This window comes from Falco punctatus, assembly GCF_963210335.1.
Source record: "Falco punctatus genome assembly, chromosome: 9".
Lineage (NCBI taxonomy): Eukaryota > Metazoa > Chordata > Aves > Falconiformes > Falconidae > Falco > Falco punctatus.
Genome location: NC_137589.1, coordinates 46,927,175 through 46,943,942, shown reverse-complemented (window position 1 = coordinate 46,943,942; position 16,768 = coordinate 46,927,175). Strand labels below are relative to the sequence as shown.

General features: G+C 58.5%; 1 protein-coding gene across 4 annotated transcripts in view; it reads right to left on the bottom strand.

Moving 5' to 3' along the window:
- The window catches only part of NOTCH1 (notch receptor 1), a 43,080-nt gene extending 27,824 nt beyond the window's left edge, over positions 1-15,256 (bottom strand). For 2 of the 4 annotated variants that reach the window (XM_080401939.1, XM_080401941.1), the window contains exons 1-2: positions 14,829-15,256; positions 13,101-13,182 (exon numbers count right to left, since the gene is read on the bottom strand). In XM_080401939.1, the coding sequence (XP_080258065.1) occupies positions 13,101-13,182; positions 14,829-14,991 (245 nt within the window). In that variant the 5' untranslated portion in view covers positions 14,992-15,256. The remainder of the gene's footprint in view (positions 1-13,100; positions 13,183-14,828) is intronic. The other 2 variants (XM_080401940.1, XM_080401942.1) reach the window with 1 other exon arrangement.
- Between the last annotated feature and the right edge of the window lie 1,512 nt (positions 15,257-16,768).

Below are 16,768 nucleotides of genomic sequence, written 5' to 3'. Positions count from 1 at the left end.
TGAGAACCGTTTCCGTCAACTCATTAAGCTGCTGAAGAGGCAGCAAACACTCCAGCCACGACCCACCCCACCGTTTCAAATGGTGACAGAGGGTGACGACATCCCAACCCCGGTGATGGCCGAGCCCTGCTCCAATGCACGATGCTCCCTCTCCCAGCACCATGCCAATGCAAGGAGCAAGCCTGGGCAGACAGTCTCACAACTCCTCACTTCCAGGATATTTTTTACGTGACCTAACCAAGGGACCGGGGCTGTCACCAAAGCACCAGGCAGGACAGGGGACAGCGATGCAGCAGCTGGTCCCCATCCCTGCGGACGGGGATGCTGCATGTGCTCCTCGCAGGTGCGAACACGCTGATTTACATCCCCTGAGCGTCTGGGGCTGCCATCCATCCCAGTGGCTTTTTGTTCTGGGGGGGTCAGGCAGAGGCTGGGGGCTGGATTCCCACATCAGGCTGCAACGCATCTTCCCCCCCCACCCCCCACGCTGGCCCCAAGCGAGCACCCACGCCTGGAGCACAAACTGCTGTGAGGGGGGAGGCACAATTAATAATGCACCGCGCTCCCAACCCATAAATCTCCAGCACGATTCATGGGCGATGTGAAGGGTGACGGAGAAGGCCTTGTCCAAGGTCAGACTGTGAGTCCCGGGGGACAGCCTGGGAATGGGAACAGTGGCCCTGAATTCCCACCCCGTTCCCAGCGCTGAGCCCGGGCCAAATCTGGATCTGCTCAGCGTGGGCACGTGCATTTGTTGTGTCTGCTGCACATCCTTAACGAGTTACAAACAACGGCCCAGCACTGCAGTTATTTCAGCAAGGATCCAGAAAAGCTCGGCTGATCATATAATCAAAAGCATGAATGAGCCGTAGGAACATCAGTGTGCCAACAAACTCTGCTGCTGCCGCCGCCCCAGCTTTGCATTACGCACGTGCTTGGCCGGGCGCCGCGGCATGGAGCAGCGCCGGCAGAGTTGGGGTGCCCATCCCAGCCCCCAGCAGCCCTCAGGTCCCGCACTGGGTGCTCTGTGCGTGCGGCTCTGCACCCGCTGCCGGCCCTTTGTTCGCTCCCTCCCTGCTTGCGGTGCGCAAGGCCTTCCCTCCAACCCACCAGCAACAGGTTTTGTCCCTCCGCAGCAATGTGGGCACTGAAAGCATCCCGAGGCAGATGTTTCTGTGACCTCTGACCCAAGACTAATGTTTTCCTTTCTGTGCTAAGCTGCCATCTGCCACGGCCGGCACAGATGACACCCAGGAGCTCCCACAGCCCACCCCGGCACGGCTCCCGCATGGCGGCATGGGGGCTTTGTTCAAATTTGGGATGTGTCAGCTCTGCCCAAGCACAGCCCAGGGGCCAGCGGGTGTTTCAGAGGTGCTGGGTGCATGGGGGATCCCCTGGATGTTGGGGGGCTCAGCAGAGGCTGCGCCTGCACCACCCCACAGCTGAGAACAGCCACACTTACGACACCCATTGCTCTCCTGCCCAGCGCCAGCGCATCCTCCCAAGGGCTGAGACCTTGGCAGGGCTGGAGGTAAAACCCACCCCGGGCTTAAAACGCACAAAATAGACCACAAACAAAAGCTTAAAACGCACAAAATAAACCACAAGCAAAATGAAAACCAAGTGTAAGCTGGAGCACAGCCACCAGACATGGCAGGGCAGGGGGCAGACCCACGCCACAGGAGGGGATGGGGGGGCTGGCAGTGAGCCCCATCCCCACCGCTGGCCCCGTGTCCAGGCTGCCTCTTATCTGCACTGCTATCATAACCTCTTCCTCACCCTCATCTGCTGGAAGCATAAATGGCCACGGTTGTTTTCCCCAAGGTATGAGCACCGTGGGAAAGCTGAGGAGGGGAGGCTCAGGTCTTTACTCAAGCCCCATTTTGGGGGTCTTGAGACTAACGGAGCCAGGAGAGTCCCTGTTGTCTCTAGGGCAGCAGTGAACCTAGGCACCAGGTGTGGGGTCTCCCCCGCCACAGGGAGCTGCCCCCATCCCGCTACCCACCCCCAGGTGCAGGCTGGGCTGGTGGCAAAGCTGCTTTCTGCCCCCCGGTACCCATGGCCTGGAGCAGCCATCCCAGACAAGCCATCCTCTCTGTGCCCCAGAGCCCCCGGCAGAGCCACCCCAGCACAGAGGCGGTTCAGCAACCACAACCGTGACCCTGCGTGACGCAGAGGGTCTCCACCGACAGACCACCACACCCACACAGCCCTCTGCACCAGCAAACACTGCAGGACCGAGCGGATGCCTGCACCAGTGCGGACCCTGCGGAGCGAAGCAAGTGGCCAAACGTGAGCAGGACGCTCGGATTTCACGTGTTTGCTGGCAACAGCTGAGGGAAGAAGAAATAACCAGCAGGAGAGTCCCCCTCAGCTGCACTAAGTGACCACTGCCACTGCTGCCAGCCACAGAGTGGAGACAGGGCCCTACCCCACCGCACACACACACACCCCCACGCCCCTGGGGTAACCGCCGTCCTTGGAGCCACAGCTGCCTGCCTTCACACCTCCACCTGTGCCACCCCAGCAGCTGCAGACCCCGGGCGTTAAGCTCGCTTTCCATCAGGCATTCATGCACAAGAGTCACTTTTCCAGTTGTGCCAGTGGCTTCCTGCCTGGCACAGCCTGGAAGCAACACCCCAGCTTTCCCCTGGAGTTACACCCTTCCCCCTAAGACACACTTGCTCAGTGCCAGCCCGGAGGATCCTGGTCTCCCCCAGCTCCAATCCAACCAGAGAAAGGGGTGGTGCTCAGGGATACGTCTCCATGTCACTGAGAGATTTGCTTCTTACTCCATCTTCCATTCCACCTTAATTCCATTCATCCTTATCCATTGCCTTCCCACCAGCCCCTCCTGTGCTCCTGCATGGAGCATCATCAGGGACTGCAGGTGCACACAACTGTCTACAGGATGGCTTCCCCGCAGCATCAGCCTGCCCCAGAAGTACCCCATGAGCACAGGAGAACACTCCGGAGCCAGGGGAAAGCAGACAGGCCTGGGAAATGGTCCGCTGGGAAAGCAGAACTCAGCACCCTGCGTCTAAGCCCATGTCCTGCTCAGCTCCTGCCCCGGCATTGCCACCCTGCCCAGGGTGGCAGGGCACCCCTTGAGCCAGCAGAAGAGAGATGGGTGCAGGGAGATGAGAAACAATTTTGGACGCTGCCCTGAGCTCCCTGGGGTATGTGGGGCTGTGGCTGCTCCCTCCTGCCCTGCCCGCCTGAGGCTGGTGGGGGCCGCTTGAGCCCCCTCCCAGCCGCGGGCACAGCCAGGCTCACCGCGCCTCACCTGCAGCTTTGCTCTGTGGTTTCTGGCACAGCCGTCCGTTAAGAAACCAAAGGCTTTGCCACGGCTCCCAGGAGAGCCAAGGCAGAAGAGGCAGAGCTGCCCAGCTCCCCCCTCACCCACATGGGGCACCCCGGCTGGGCGATGCACCCCAGAGCTCCCACCGGCCCTGCTGCGCTCCCCCGGCGCCAGCACAGCCCCACAAACACCTCCAGCAGCCGCAACACGGCTCCCAGCACCAAAACCCAGTGCTAAACCAAACCGGTGGTTTTTTTTATGAAGTCCCATCCAGGACCTGCTTTATTAAACACTCTGGGACACCAGCCTGGGAAAAAAAGAGAGTTTCACACAGGGAGGGCGGTTGGCAAAGCAGCAGGTTACTCCGAGTGACATCAGGTTAATAAAGCAAGAGCAGATCTCCAGTCTTGTTTAATTAAAAAAAGCAAACTGCAATTCCAAAGTCTTTGATGTGTTTTTTGTTTTTTTTTTTTTCTTCGTTCCATTTCATTTTTGACCTAGCCCAAGCCATCTAATTGAGATTTTAAGATCCAGACTTTCATCTGGAGAGAAACTAAAGGAATTCCCAAAGCTGTATGTACTCATGGACAGGAGTGGGGAAAAACGTGCTAGAGCCCTCTTCCTCCTACCAGTTCGATGGGGAGAGGGAAAAAAAATGGCTTTGTTTCTTAAGTAGACATTAGTCAGGACATTTTGGGAATCAAAGTTCCCATTGTAATGAAAAACAATATAATCCCATTACTAAGCAAAGTGGCCAGGCTATTCACCGGGTGGTAACCGGCTACCTGGGAAGGAGCAGCCCTTCAATGGAGCTTCATTCACAATAAACATGAAAGATGTCGAAGGAAGAGACCAAGACAAAACTCGCCTCATTCCCACCCTCAACAATGGCTGCTATGGATTTTTTTTCCCCAGTTGATGTTTTTTATATCCTCTGCCGGCATGAATCTGCACAGCCCTATTGTTCATGGGAGTGGGCTGCCCTGAGCTGAGCGCTGCCCTCTCTGCTCATCCCAGTCCCTGCTCAACCTTCTCTTGGAGGAGCCCATTTATGGGGCCACCATGAAGGATGTGCTTCCCTAGGGAACACGGCCTGGGCTGAGGCCGGTGAGCGATCCACTGTCCCCTTGCCGGGCAGGGGCGAGCATCCTGAGGCAGGTCCTCAAGAAGTGCCCACACGGGTGACCAGGGTGACCGGGGTGCCCAACCGCTGTTACCCAGCTCTCCTCTCCCTCCGCAGTGCTGTGGCGTTCGAGAGCACCCACTGCAACTGCTCCCTGCTTTGATTTTTCAGATGTAAACATTTTCCCTTTAAAAACATTCTATCCTTTAAGCCAGCTGAAAGAAAAGTTGGAATTGGGGGGAGATGTGGAATTTCCTCCTCCTGAGGCCACCCTCCCTTCCCCGTCCCTTTCGGGGTACATGCCCATTTCCACCCGCTCTGGACACAGTGCTGCCCACACCTGCTGCCTGTGCAGGGCAAATCCACGCTGCCTTGCTCTGGCACGCACACAGTGCCGGTGTCACCACCTCCCTAAGCGATGATGAACTCTTATTTTTTTTTCCTTATCCCCTTAAACGAAGTTTTGGCTACACACCGTGCTGCCTGAGAGCCAAATATGGAAAACTCCCACCCGGGACACGCATGACCCCACCATCCCCTCTTCTAATCCTGAACATAAAACCTGAGATTAGGATCTGAACAGCCACCAAGAGTTTAAACAAGCTATATTTAGCTCCGATATTTATAAACAGGAGGGGGGGGGGGTTGCAGAGCACATGGGTGCCCCTGCAGCACAAACCCTAAAGCCAGAGCAATTTGCTCCGAGGCTTTTTTGGTGAAAGGATGGGAGGGCACAGATGGCCAGTGATGGATCCAGTTCCCCCCAGCCACAGCCATGAAGCTGCTGGTTTCTCTTCGCAAGCAAAGCTCCCCAAAACAGTTATCAGCAACAAAAACCTCGCCTCCTTGGATACTATGGCCTGAGGGACGTAAAGCACCTCCAAGCAGACGGGTATCTATCTGCTCCTGGGATCTGCATCCCGGGATTTCTGTTGCTGCTGAGTTTATCCAAGGAAACGGCAAGGGAGGGAGGGAAGGTTCTGCCTCCGACACCTTTTGCCGGCAGAAATCCCTGTGTCAACATGACGCCCTCGCTGAGGGAGCGGGGACAATGGTGGCGGCTCTGCCCTCCGGCCGCAGCCCGCATTCCTGCCCCCCTCCCCTGGAAACCCCCCTTTTGTGGGGAGCAGCAGGCCCTGTGAAAGGGCCGTCTGTCGCCCTGCCTTTTGACTTGGAGGATCTGTGTCTAACATTTTAATAGGGGCTGGGGGCTGGGGAGAGCCCCCCCCCCCGCCTTGTCCCAGGCTGCTCCCCAGCGGGGTCACTCTCCCAGCCCACCCCGAAGCCGGCGCACGGGGCTCCGGCCGCCGATGGGCTGTGGGTGCTGGTGGCACTGCACATCCTGCCCTCGACAGCCACATTCCTCCACCTGCTCCAAGAGGAGCTACTCGATGGGTTACCTGGCCGCGAGAGCCTTCGGGAGGGTCTTCTTCTGATCCCCCCCCCCCCCCCAAGGACGCGCTGGTGGGGCAGGAGCACTGGGAACATGCTCTCCTCCATGGCTGCTCATAGACAGCGGGTAATTTCCATCTTAAAATAAACCACGGCACACTCACACTCACCCCCCAGGCAGCGATGCCAGCAGGGAGCACATGGTACTTGGGGTCCCCATCGCCCCACCAGCGCCAGCTCTCTCAGCCAGGGGACACGGGACAGAGCAGCTGGCAAAGTGAAGACCCCCAGGGCCAAAGGCTCCTTTCCTTGCTCCTCTTGGGGACAGTTGTGGTGGACACAGGTAGTGTCACATCGCTCCAAAGAGCCATAAAGGAGGATGAGGAGGAATCAGCAGCAGGACAGGAAGCTCAGCCCTACAGCATCAGCCCTTGCAGCGGCCTGGGACTGATCCTGCACAGCCCTGGGACTGAACCTGCACAGCCTGGCACCACCACTCTCAGCTACGCCAACTTCAGATGGAGCCCAAAGCAACAGGCTCCCAGCCCGGCGGTGCTCCCCCCGGCACCCAGCCCACCACCACAAGGCTGCTTGCCTGCAGGGTGTCCCTTCTATATAAATAAGGGCAACGTTATAGCATCATTAAAACTTAATAAATCCATTTCCCATATAAATACCATTAAATTCAGATTTTGGGGAAGGGAATTAGGGTGAAAAGTTGTTAAAAGAAAATGACTACTGCGCAAATAAATTTTTGCAACTTGACTGAGCGTGAAAGTTTCCCATTAAAATGCAACTTCGCTCCCTTTGCTGGAAATGTGCAAGAGCCTAACAACCAGGGCCTAAACATTAACCGTTTAACTGACTTTTCCAATATTAACTCCAGACTGCCATGGGGGAAGGGGAGGACGTGACGGGTGCAAGCTTAAAGCAGACATTAATTACTGCTGCGCGAGGGAAGCACAACCAGAGCGCGCACCACTCGCATCTCACCGGCATCGTGCTCCCAACAGCCCTTGGCAGACACAGACGTGGGCATCAGCGGCCGTGAACTAAAAATATTATATTCTGTTCTGAGGCAGAGGTCCCCACATGGCCCAGTTCAATGTCTTCCCCCCTCCCCAATCCATCACGTGGGCTTTAGTTGTGGTCCTGATCCTGCACCCCGAGCACTGAGCACCGCATTTACCAACGGGCACCTCCGTCACCACGAGCCAGGATGCGCCCAGCAGGCTGTGTCCTCCCTCTCGCACCAAGACAGGTTTTGATGTTCAGATACAGCAGCAGACAGAAGGGGAACTGAGGCACTCAGCAGACCTCACTTGACATATGTGGAAACCTCAACATCATCCCGTACTGCAGACCCCTGCCCATGGGGCACCTGCCAACACGGGGAGGTGACGGGGGGGACTTGACCTGCTGGACATGCACTAGAGCTGTAAACTGGGGCACTGCAACGGGTCTTGGTGCTGCCGCGCACCGAGGAAGGCAGAGTCCAGCCAAAGGTGTGCAAGCCTGAATGGGCACCGTCACACCATCGGGAAGCACCCTGAGCTGCTCCACCAGCAAGATCCAGGTGTCAAAAGTAAAGACTGGGGTGTCCCCAGGTGGGCATCTCTAACTGTCCTGGGGTCTCCAAGCAGGCGGATGGGAGCTGCCATAGCCTGCTGTCAGCAAGATCTAGCGGAGTGCTGCAAAGACTTTCCAACACCACACGTGCAAAGAGAGTTGTGCTAATATGTCCAGAGGGTGCTTCCTCAGCCCCCCGAGCCCTGGCGCTGCAGCCCTGGTCAGACCCTGCCGATGCCAGCAGTGCCAAAGCAGGGCCCTGCCCCTCACATGTCACCACTCCTGCTCCTGGATGCCTCCACATTCAGATACCCAAGAAGCAAAAGCGCAGCACCCCACTCAGCACCAGAGTAACGTTTCTATGCTTATTCCAGATCTCTGGCTGATGTGAGTAGCTGCAGTTTTACCCCAGACCAAAGCGCGAGCACAGCCCTGGGCTGGTGAGCACCCAGCACAACACCCATGGCCAGCAGTGCTCATGATAGCAGGGGTAACACAAACCTGCTGCTGCTGATAGCTCTCAAGGCCAACCTGAAGGAGCCCAGCACCACAGGATGGAGCCCTTCTGTGAACAGATGGACTGGGAAAGCTGGGATGTGTCCTCCCCGCAACAAATCCGGCTCACAAAGGTACCATGCAGCAAGGCAGCATCAGGGACTGGCAGGATTTTGGCACAGCTGCGAGGCTGGGTGGCTGAAGCACCATCCTTCCAGGCACTGGGGCTCAGCGCCATGTGCCAAGGCACGTAATGAGATGAAAACACTATTTGGAAAGCATCTGGAATCACCCCAAACCATCACACCTCTGGCCTGATGGTCTTTTTAACCTTGGGCCCCCAAGCAAAGAGCTGCGGGAGGTCAGCCCAAGGCCAGCTCGGGGAGCAGTGAGTGAGCAGCCCAAGTGCCCCGCGGTGCTGCCCCATCCCAGGCGGCAGCAGGAGCCAGGCAGTCCTCAGGGATGGCTGGACATGAAACCACACACACCTGCATCCCTGAGCAGAGCAGACAAGACCCTGAACACCTTTTTGGCCCCTGGGAAGGAGGCTGGACTCAACCGAGACCCCGCTGCTGGTCTGCTTTCCCAGGAGGGTTTAAGTTGTATCCCAGAAGCTCTTCCACTCCACAGCCTCAATACATGGTCTAAAACCTTCACCTGGAGTTTGGCGACATGTTAACCAGAGTCTCCATTCAGATACAGAGCTTACCAGCTCTCAGTAAGTGCACCCCGAGGCTACCCCCTCGTTAAACACACTGATGCTCTATAAATTTCACATTCCACTCATGTACACATGCCGTTACCATCTGGGACGCCTACCAACATGAGCAAAACGAGGGTCACTACACCTCCAGGCCTGGAAAGAGCAGGTTAATTTCCAAACAATGTTATTTTAAAACTTGCTAACTGCCCCCTGATTATGTTAACCAAGCCCTTAATTGGTGAATAGCTTGGTCTTGCAGTGACTTATACGTGTCTCCCTCGCCCTACACACAATAAACTGGAACAGCCTTGGAGGTGAGAGCAGGGTATGCAGTATTAGCTGGAACAAACTGACATATCGTGGCTTCCAGCAGGTGGGAAGACAGCGAGTCAGTTTGTTGAGATGGAAGAGATTTTGGTGGAGTAAAAGGTACCCCACAGGTCAAAGCGAGTGACCTCCAGAAGCTGCCCACGGAGCCCCATGCACCGCATCACCACACATTTAACAGCTGCAAATACCTGGCGAGGAATAGCCCCTCTGGTCTCGGGTGATGATGGCCGCTGTGAACACCCCATCCCCTCTGCATCCTGGGGAGCCTCTGAGCAAATTCATCTCGGCACGCACCACGCCATCCCTCCTGCTCATCTCTGTGCCACACGTACTGCTGAGGGACCTACTGAGATATTTCTTCTTGAACATGACCCACACTTGCCCCTGTCCAAATGCAGTACAACCCTTTGGACGTCACAAGTATCCGAGCCATGAGAAAAAGCAAGCAAAACCCCTCAGCCCAATCAATAAAATCCCAAGGCAAGTAAGCAGGAGTCCGTGGGACCACCTGAGACAACTGATAACCATCAAGACACCTGGCAGAGAGGAGAGATGTAAACAGAGATTCTTCTAGAAAAGAGCTAAAAAATTCCGCTGCTGTCCCAGTGACCTCACCAGCTGGGCTTCTCAGCTAAGTTTCTCTTCAGCTGGAATCTGCAACAGGTGACGCTTTTGTATTTTTAATCTACCCTTTTACCCATTTCCACCTTGTTCTTTCCGAGAATGAGATCAGACTCGAAAGAGCCATCAAGAGTTCTCAACATGGCTGAATCACCGCTCGTCTACTGCTTTAAGAGCTTCCTCTGGTTGATTGTTCAACACTCCACCCTCTTCCTCTCCAGCATGGAGACTGCATTTTTTCTTTGTTATTATTTCATGGAAATAACGTTGGGTTAAAGCACATGAGAAAAACCAAACCAGAAGGAAACTTCCGCCCTTTACAATGAGATAACAATGACTGAGCAGTTGAATAACTTGAAGGGCACAGAGAGCTGCAGGGCTCAGATCACTCCTCTCGTCTTCCTGGTTGTCTCCTGGAAGAGTCTGGAGTTAAAATAACCATCTCTTCCCACTACAGTCCCCCCTCTGAACGTTTCTTCCAATGTTTCTGGCCCACTGCCCGTAGAAGCTGGTGGTGGCAACAGGCACCGGCTCCGGAGCCATCGCCCCAGCTGAACTACAACGCCACGCTGATTCATAAACAGAGGAAGTACTTTAGCAAACTGACTTTTCCCCCTTTTCAGCGCAAGCCTAGAGATTAATTTAACTTATTCTTTTCCTCTGCCATCTCTTCTGCTTCTCTGGGCGAGGGTATGACAACCCAGGCGCAGCTCCTCTGACTTGAATGGCACGAGGCTGGTGGAGTGGCGTTTGAAACGCAGCCTTCTTTCATGCCATCTGCTTTTAACTAGCAGAGCAAGGGAGGTCCTGGGAATAAACATCACATGGCGCAGCAACCTAAAATCAGCCCTACTCCTTTGCAGGGATGCCAGTCAAAACTACGGTTGTCCAACAGTCTAATTAGGAGCTATCACTAGAAGTCAAAACGATCTTTTTGGAAAACCTTCTCATTTTGTCTGGGAAAATGCCTTAGTCAAAGGCAAGTGCTTTTTCTGGAAAGCCACAGCTATCCAGCACCACGAAACCACACGTCAAGCACCGCAGCAGCCATCGTCTGCAGGCAGGACCGTCTAAAGCTCCGGATCTGGTCCGAGCGCTGTGCGTGGGACAGAAACACCCCGCGCCTCCAGCTGGGGTCCGGGCAAGATGCGCCAAACTCTGCGGCTGCTCCTCCAGCACTGAAAGACCCAGCTACCCCTGCCAAGATGGAAAGCAGCTCCAAAGGCGGCTTAATTAGGCCGCTTCTGTCGCGAGCCCTCCAGCCGATCAAATGCTCAGTCCTCTCCATTCAATTAAAGCCCTGCGTGCCCCGAACTGCCTGGCAAAGGGACAAACAAGATAAGACACCTGGAGTTTTACAAACTATCCCTGTAAAATAATAAAGGCAGAGAAATCTCATCGCCTCGCACCGGCGATTCCCTTTCCGTAACAGGGCCGATAACTCGGTTTCGGAGTTATCAGAGTCGTCTTCACGTAACCCAACGAGCTCTCTCCTGCCACAAACGCCAGGACGCTTGTCCGCTGGAGTAGCGTCTCCCTCGTACGCTATTTATTTCACTCCACTTTCTAATTGGATTTGTGGGGGCAGCACAATGGGGCTTTATGGCCAAACTTTGTTAAGTGCCAGGCCGAGCAGAGATGTGGCCAGCAGCCAAAATGGTGCATTTCACGCAGGCGCCAAAGGGCAGTGCCAAGCTTTTCTGCGTCTGGTATCTGTGTTCTTGGCTCTGCTTTGTTTAAGAAGCTTGGAAGCAAAACTCCTCGTAAAGAGATATTCAAACAAGTAAAAAACCAGGATTTTGCAAGCTGCTCTCAGATACCTCAGAAAGCTGCACCTCCTCCAGTCTGGCAGTACCTCTGATATCTGCCCCGATCGCCCACGGAGCGTACCCTGCGCGGGACAAGCGCTTTAACACACTGAGAACACACACTTTGGTTTCCTGCAAAAATAACTCGCACACACTCGTGAATCCATCCCAGCATCTGCCGCCAAGCGAGAGTGGTTATTCACAGCTAGCAAGTTTAAAGAACAAGTTCTTTAAACTTTTTCTCTTAAAAAAAGCCCATCCCAAGCCTACTTTGGAGGCTTCTCCTCCATATAGAGCTCGCACACATCAGATCTAATTAGATTCCATCACCATCTGCACATGAAAAGTAAATCAGGAGTTGCAGAGACTTAAGAAAAAAAGGGAAGAATGACCACAAGGAAAAGGAGGGGTGTAAGGTTGGGGAGGGGGTGGAGGGTTGGGCATTCTGGGAAGCCATACATGATTAGTCACACAGCATTAATCTGCCTCCCTTAACAATAGCTGCCGAATTTCGACCGAATCCCAGCTGTCGCTCTTTGAATGAAAGAAAACAAGATTTAGAGCGTCAAGCGTTGGTAAGGGCTTCTGTGCAAAAAAAAGTGGCGTGCATTCATTAGTGGCTCACAAAGAGACCCAGCCTTTGTCCATTAAATTGCTCATGTGCCTGATTGATTTGCTGATTTATTTGCACCAAAGGGTTGGGGGGCTCAGCTTGGAGAAGGGGGCGGGAGGTGCCTGGCTACTGGGCAGAGTAACGGCACCCAGGCAGATTTGCAAAAAAGCAACACACATTGTCAAGGGAAACTGCCATTCAACAGGTTGGGATTGGAAATGCCTTCAGGTTCCTCCGCCGAGGACTTCCTATTTGGAAATTTGGGGTGGGTGGGAACGTCTCCCCGCCCGCTCTCGGCTCAGGCCACGTTCAACAGGCAGAGGGGAAATCTGGCCGGAAAACAGAGTCTTGCCCATTCACATTTCTTTTATGGAATCGTTTTTAAAAGGGAGCTGGAGTCTTATTCATTTCTCTTGATTATTGTTCCCTGGGAGCCTGGAGTGAATCGGCCATCGCTGCGGTGGGTCGGTTGGTCCTTCAAAGAGTCCCAACGCTTTACACATCCGTTTCCCCACAATCGGCTTGGAGAAAGCTCCGGCCCGGGTGCCAGGTCCTGCCAGGAACGCCGGGCTGGACCACAGCTTGGCACCGGCGCTGGCAGGACTGCGGGAGGAGGTGGCCCTGCTCCCCTGCCCGCCCTGGGCGATGCCCTGCAGACCCACGGACATCAACGGGGCAGCTCCAGAGGCCAGAGCCACACCATGAAACCTCTCTTGAACGTTTATTGGAGATATACTGGGGCACCGCACCACGAACTGCCAGGGTGCAAGGGAGTGAAAGGCAACGCTTCGGGGCCAGGAGGGAGTAGCTGGAAGACAGACAGAGAGACAGACAGCCTCCCTCCCTGCCTGACGGTCCAACGAGTGCCGCGGGCTGGCCCTACCTCCTGCTCCATCAGCAGGGCAGTCTGCATAGGTTAACACCAGCAAAACATGGCCCTTTGCCCATGTTTTTCCACCCAGCTACGAACAAAGCCCAATCCTGCCAAACTCGCAGCGACTCCTACACAAGCAGGTTATTCTTGCCACTCAAGGAAAGAGAACGCATCTTGCCCTATTAAATCCAGAGCCTTCAAAGCAAAGTCAACATGCATGTCAATACTTTGGTCAGGAGAGATGAAAATCCTCTGGCTCCTCCATACTTACTGGCACACCTCTGTCCCGTTGAGAAAAGTTTCACACTTGCCCCCGTTGAGGCAGGATTCGGCAAGCTGTGTGCACCGTAAACCTGCAACAGAAGGAGAGCGTTAGCCATGGTGCAGGTTCTAGGTGGCAGTGGCAGTGGCTGCATCCCCTAGAGTCACCCAGACTGGGGACAGGCTCGCCGAGACCCCCTGCGCAGCCTGGTGAGATGGGGGCTGTGGCACCCGGTGGCCCCCAGTCGCAGGGTGATGGAGGCGGGCAGGGACCACATGGCCCCAGCGCCGAAAGGCTCACCTAAAAATAAACTCAGGGTGGGCTCGAGGGCAGGCTCTGCCTTCTCCTCCAGTGGGAGGGCTGACAGAGAGAAACCCCAGATCAGGCCCTTGAGTGACAAATGCCATTTGGGAAAAACCATCCGCCCGAGGGCCCATGAGTTACCATTAACTCGGTAACGAAATGAGTTGCCCGTCACAACTTGCTATGAGTAAAGTTTTCATTGTCTGGCCCTCAGAGCCAAATTCTGCACAGTTACCACAGCAACTTGCTGAAAGTACCAGAATCGCTTCCGATTTCCACCCCGGCTCACTCTTCCCCTTCTCTGCCCCACTCGCTCTTCACGGTAACCGGCTCCGTGCCACGCGTGTGCAGCCAGAGTGGTTTCACATCGAACAACTTGGCACCACCACGACCAGAACCAAACTTCTCTGCCAGGCGGCTGCCGAGCCCCCCGCACCCCAGGGACACCCTCGGGGCTCTGGCCGCGCCCCGCCCCCCCCCCCCCCAGCACATCCCACAGGGGATGGAGCAGGGGGGCTGGGGACCGCTCCAGCCGGCCACAACTTTCTGCAAACTTCGCCTGCGAGGGCTGGGCGCCAGGCACGGCTCTTAGCCCGGGCGGTCCCGGCACGGAGCGGGCCGACGGCAACCCTGCTGCCTTCCCTTCCCAAAACCCTCCCAGGACACTCCTGCTGTAGGGATGGTTGCTCGCTCGGGGCCGGGGCTGGGGGGGGGCATGGCAGGGCCCCGGCCCCCCGCGGGCGGGCTGCTCCCCGCTCCGCCCCGCACCTCCGGCCACTTTCAGGGCTCTTTGCCCCGGCCCCGACCGGCCGCCCCCGACGGGAGCGCAGCGCGGCGCGGCGAAGCGCCCGGGCCCGCCCCAGGGCCGGCGCCGGCGGGGGCTGGGGGGTAGAGCCGGGGGGACCCTGGTGACTTTCAAGAAACAGGAAACCGAGAAACATTTGCAAAACGGTTAAAAGCTGTCGTGGAACAACAGGCAGGAGCGCGGCCGCCCTGCGTGCCCCTCCGCGGGGCCGAGCCTGCCCCGAGCTCCGGCTCCCCCGGCTCCCCGCCGTGCCCGACTCCGGCCGCCCGCCGGTCCCAGCTCCGACGCCCCCCACCCGCCCGCCGTCCCGAGCTCCGGCGCCCCTCGCCCCCCCGTCCCCAGCTCCGGTCCGCCCGTCGGCAGCGAGCGCAGCTCCCCGCGGCACCCCCCGGTACCGAGCTCCGGTTCCCGCCGGCCCCGAGCGCCGCTCCCCCGCCACCTCCGGGGCAGCGAGTCCCGGCCCCTCCGCCGTGCTGAGCCCCGCTCCGCACCACGGCTCCAGACCCGGTGTCCCCCCTGCGGCGGCGCCGAGTTCCAGTCCCCCCCGAGGAGCTGCGCTCCGTCCCCAGGCACCGAGTCCGGTTCCCACGGACCCCCCCGCCCCGACGGCGCCGCGCTCCGGCACCCACCGTGCCCAGCCGGACTCGGGCCCCCCGCCGCGCCCGGCCCCGCTCTCGGCAAACTTCCTGCCGGGCCGGGGCGGCCGGTGCGGGACCCGTCGCGGCGGCCCTCACCTCGCGTCAGGGCGGGCAGCAGGAGCACCAGGAGGCCGGGCGCCAGGAGCCGCTCCATCCCGCTCTGCTCCCGCCGCTCACAGCCGCATAGATCCGCGGGGCCTCGGCCGAGCCGAGCCGGTACCGGTGCCGGTAGGCGCTGCCCCGCCGGGAGCCCCAGACACAGCGCGCCCCACGCCGAGCGCAGCGACTCCGAGCGCCGGCGCCTCCCGCGGCTGCTCAGCCCCGGCGGGCCGGGCCGGGCCGGGCGGGAGGGCGGGGGGGCGGGACGGCGCGGGGCGGGACGGCGCGGCACGGCACGGGATGGGGCGGCACAGCACGGGACGGGACGCTCCTCCCTGCCCAGCCCGGGGGGCCGCGGGTGGGAAGCCCCTTCCCGCCACGGAGGGACCCTGCGTGAGATGGCAGTGGGGCCCCCCGTGCGGCCACCGGACACCCCCGCTGCAGCCCCCCCCCCCCCCCCCCCCCCAGCCACCAGACATCCCCGGTGCAGCCCCCCCTCACACAGCCACCGCACACCTCCGGTGCAGCCCCCCGTCATGCAGCCGCCGCACACCTCCGGTGCAGCCACCAGACACCCCCGGTGCAGCCCAGGACCCCAACACAGCCACCAGACACCCCGGGTGCATCCCCCCCTAATGCAGCCAGCGCACACCCCCGGTGCAGCCCCCCGACACAGCCACCAGACACCCCCGGTGCAGCCCAGGACCCCGACACAGCCACCAGACACCCTGGTGCATCCCCCCCTCATGCAGCCACCGCACACCTCCGGTGCAGCCCCCCCATGCAGCCCCCGGACACCCTCGGTGCAGCCCCTCCATGCAGCCACCAGGCACCCCTGGAGCAACCCCCCATGCAGTCCCCACAACCCTGCAGTGCAGCCCCCCCATCCCCAGTGCAGCTCCAGCACATCCATCCCACGCAGCCACCACAGGGCCCCAGCACAGCCCCGGACCCTCCCAGGCAGCCCCCCAAGCAGCCCCTGCATAGCCCCAGTGCAACCCCAAACACCTCCGGGCCGGCCCCCTACCCCAGCCTTGCTGTGGCTCCCCCATACACATGCTGCATAACCCCAGTGTGGTTCCCCCCATAGTCCCAGTGCAACCCCAGTGCAGCCCCCTTAAGCAACCTGAGTACAGCCCCTGCGCAGCCCCCCTAGTGCAGCCCCCCAGCCCCTGCACAGCCCCTGCACAGGGGCAGCTGGAAATGGCTGGTTGCACCGGTGGACCAGGGCTGAGCATCCCAGGAGGTCACCGGAGCACTGGGTGCAGGGTGTTGGGGGGGGGGGGCTCGGGGGGGTGGTGGGATTCACCCTGTGACCAGCACCATGGCGCAGGTGCGCGCAGGTACGTGGAGCCATCTCCCAGCGCCTTCCCCGCCCGCGCAGGCGGCTGCCCCGGGAGCTGGGGTCGGTGGTGTTTGTTTTGTGCTGTGAACTGATGAACTCGCAGGCAGAGCCCTGGCCAGCCCGATGCGCCACATCAACAAATAAACAAATAAATTAGCGGAAGCGGGGAAGCCAAACCCGGGAGGCAGCCCCACAACCCCCAGATGTGCGCAGGCTTCCCAGGCGTGCAGCTCTGCCTGTGGGTCCCCGCACCCCCATACCCGCGTTCCCGGCGCCCCGCTCCAGCCTGCAGCCATTCTGTGCTGCAGGCGAGCCCAGCACGCCCAGCACGCCGAGCTGCATGGAGCCTTGGGATGGGGGCACGGGGAAGTCCCACCTGACACCCAGCCAGAGCCCAAGCCCAAGCACTTAAACTCGAGTTTGCTGGTGTCACCCAACAGGTGTGCCTGCAGGGGGGTGCTCAGCGGCTGCGCCCCCAGAGCATGGA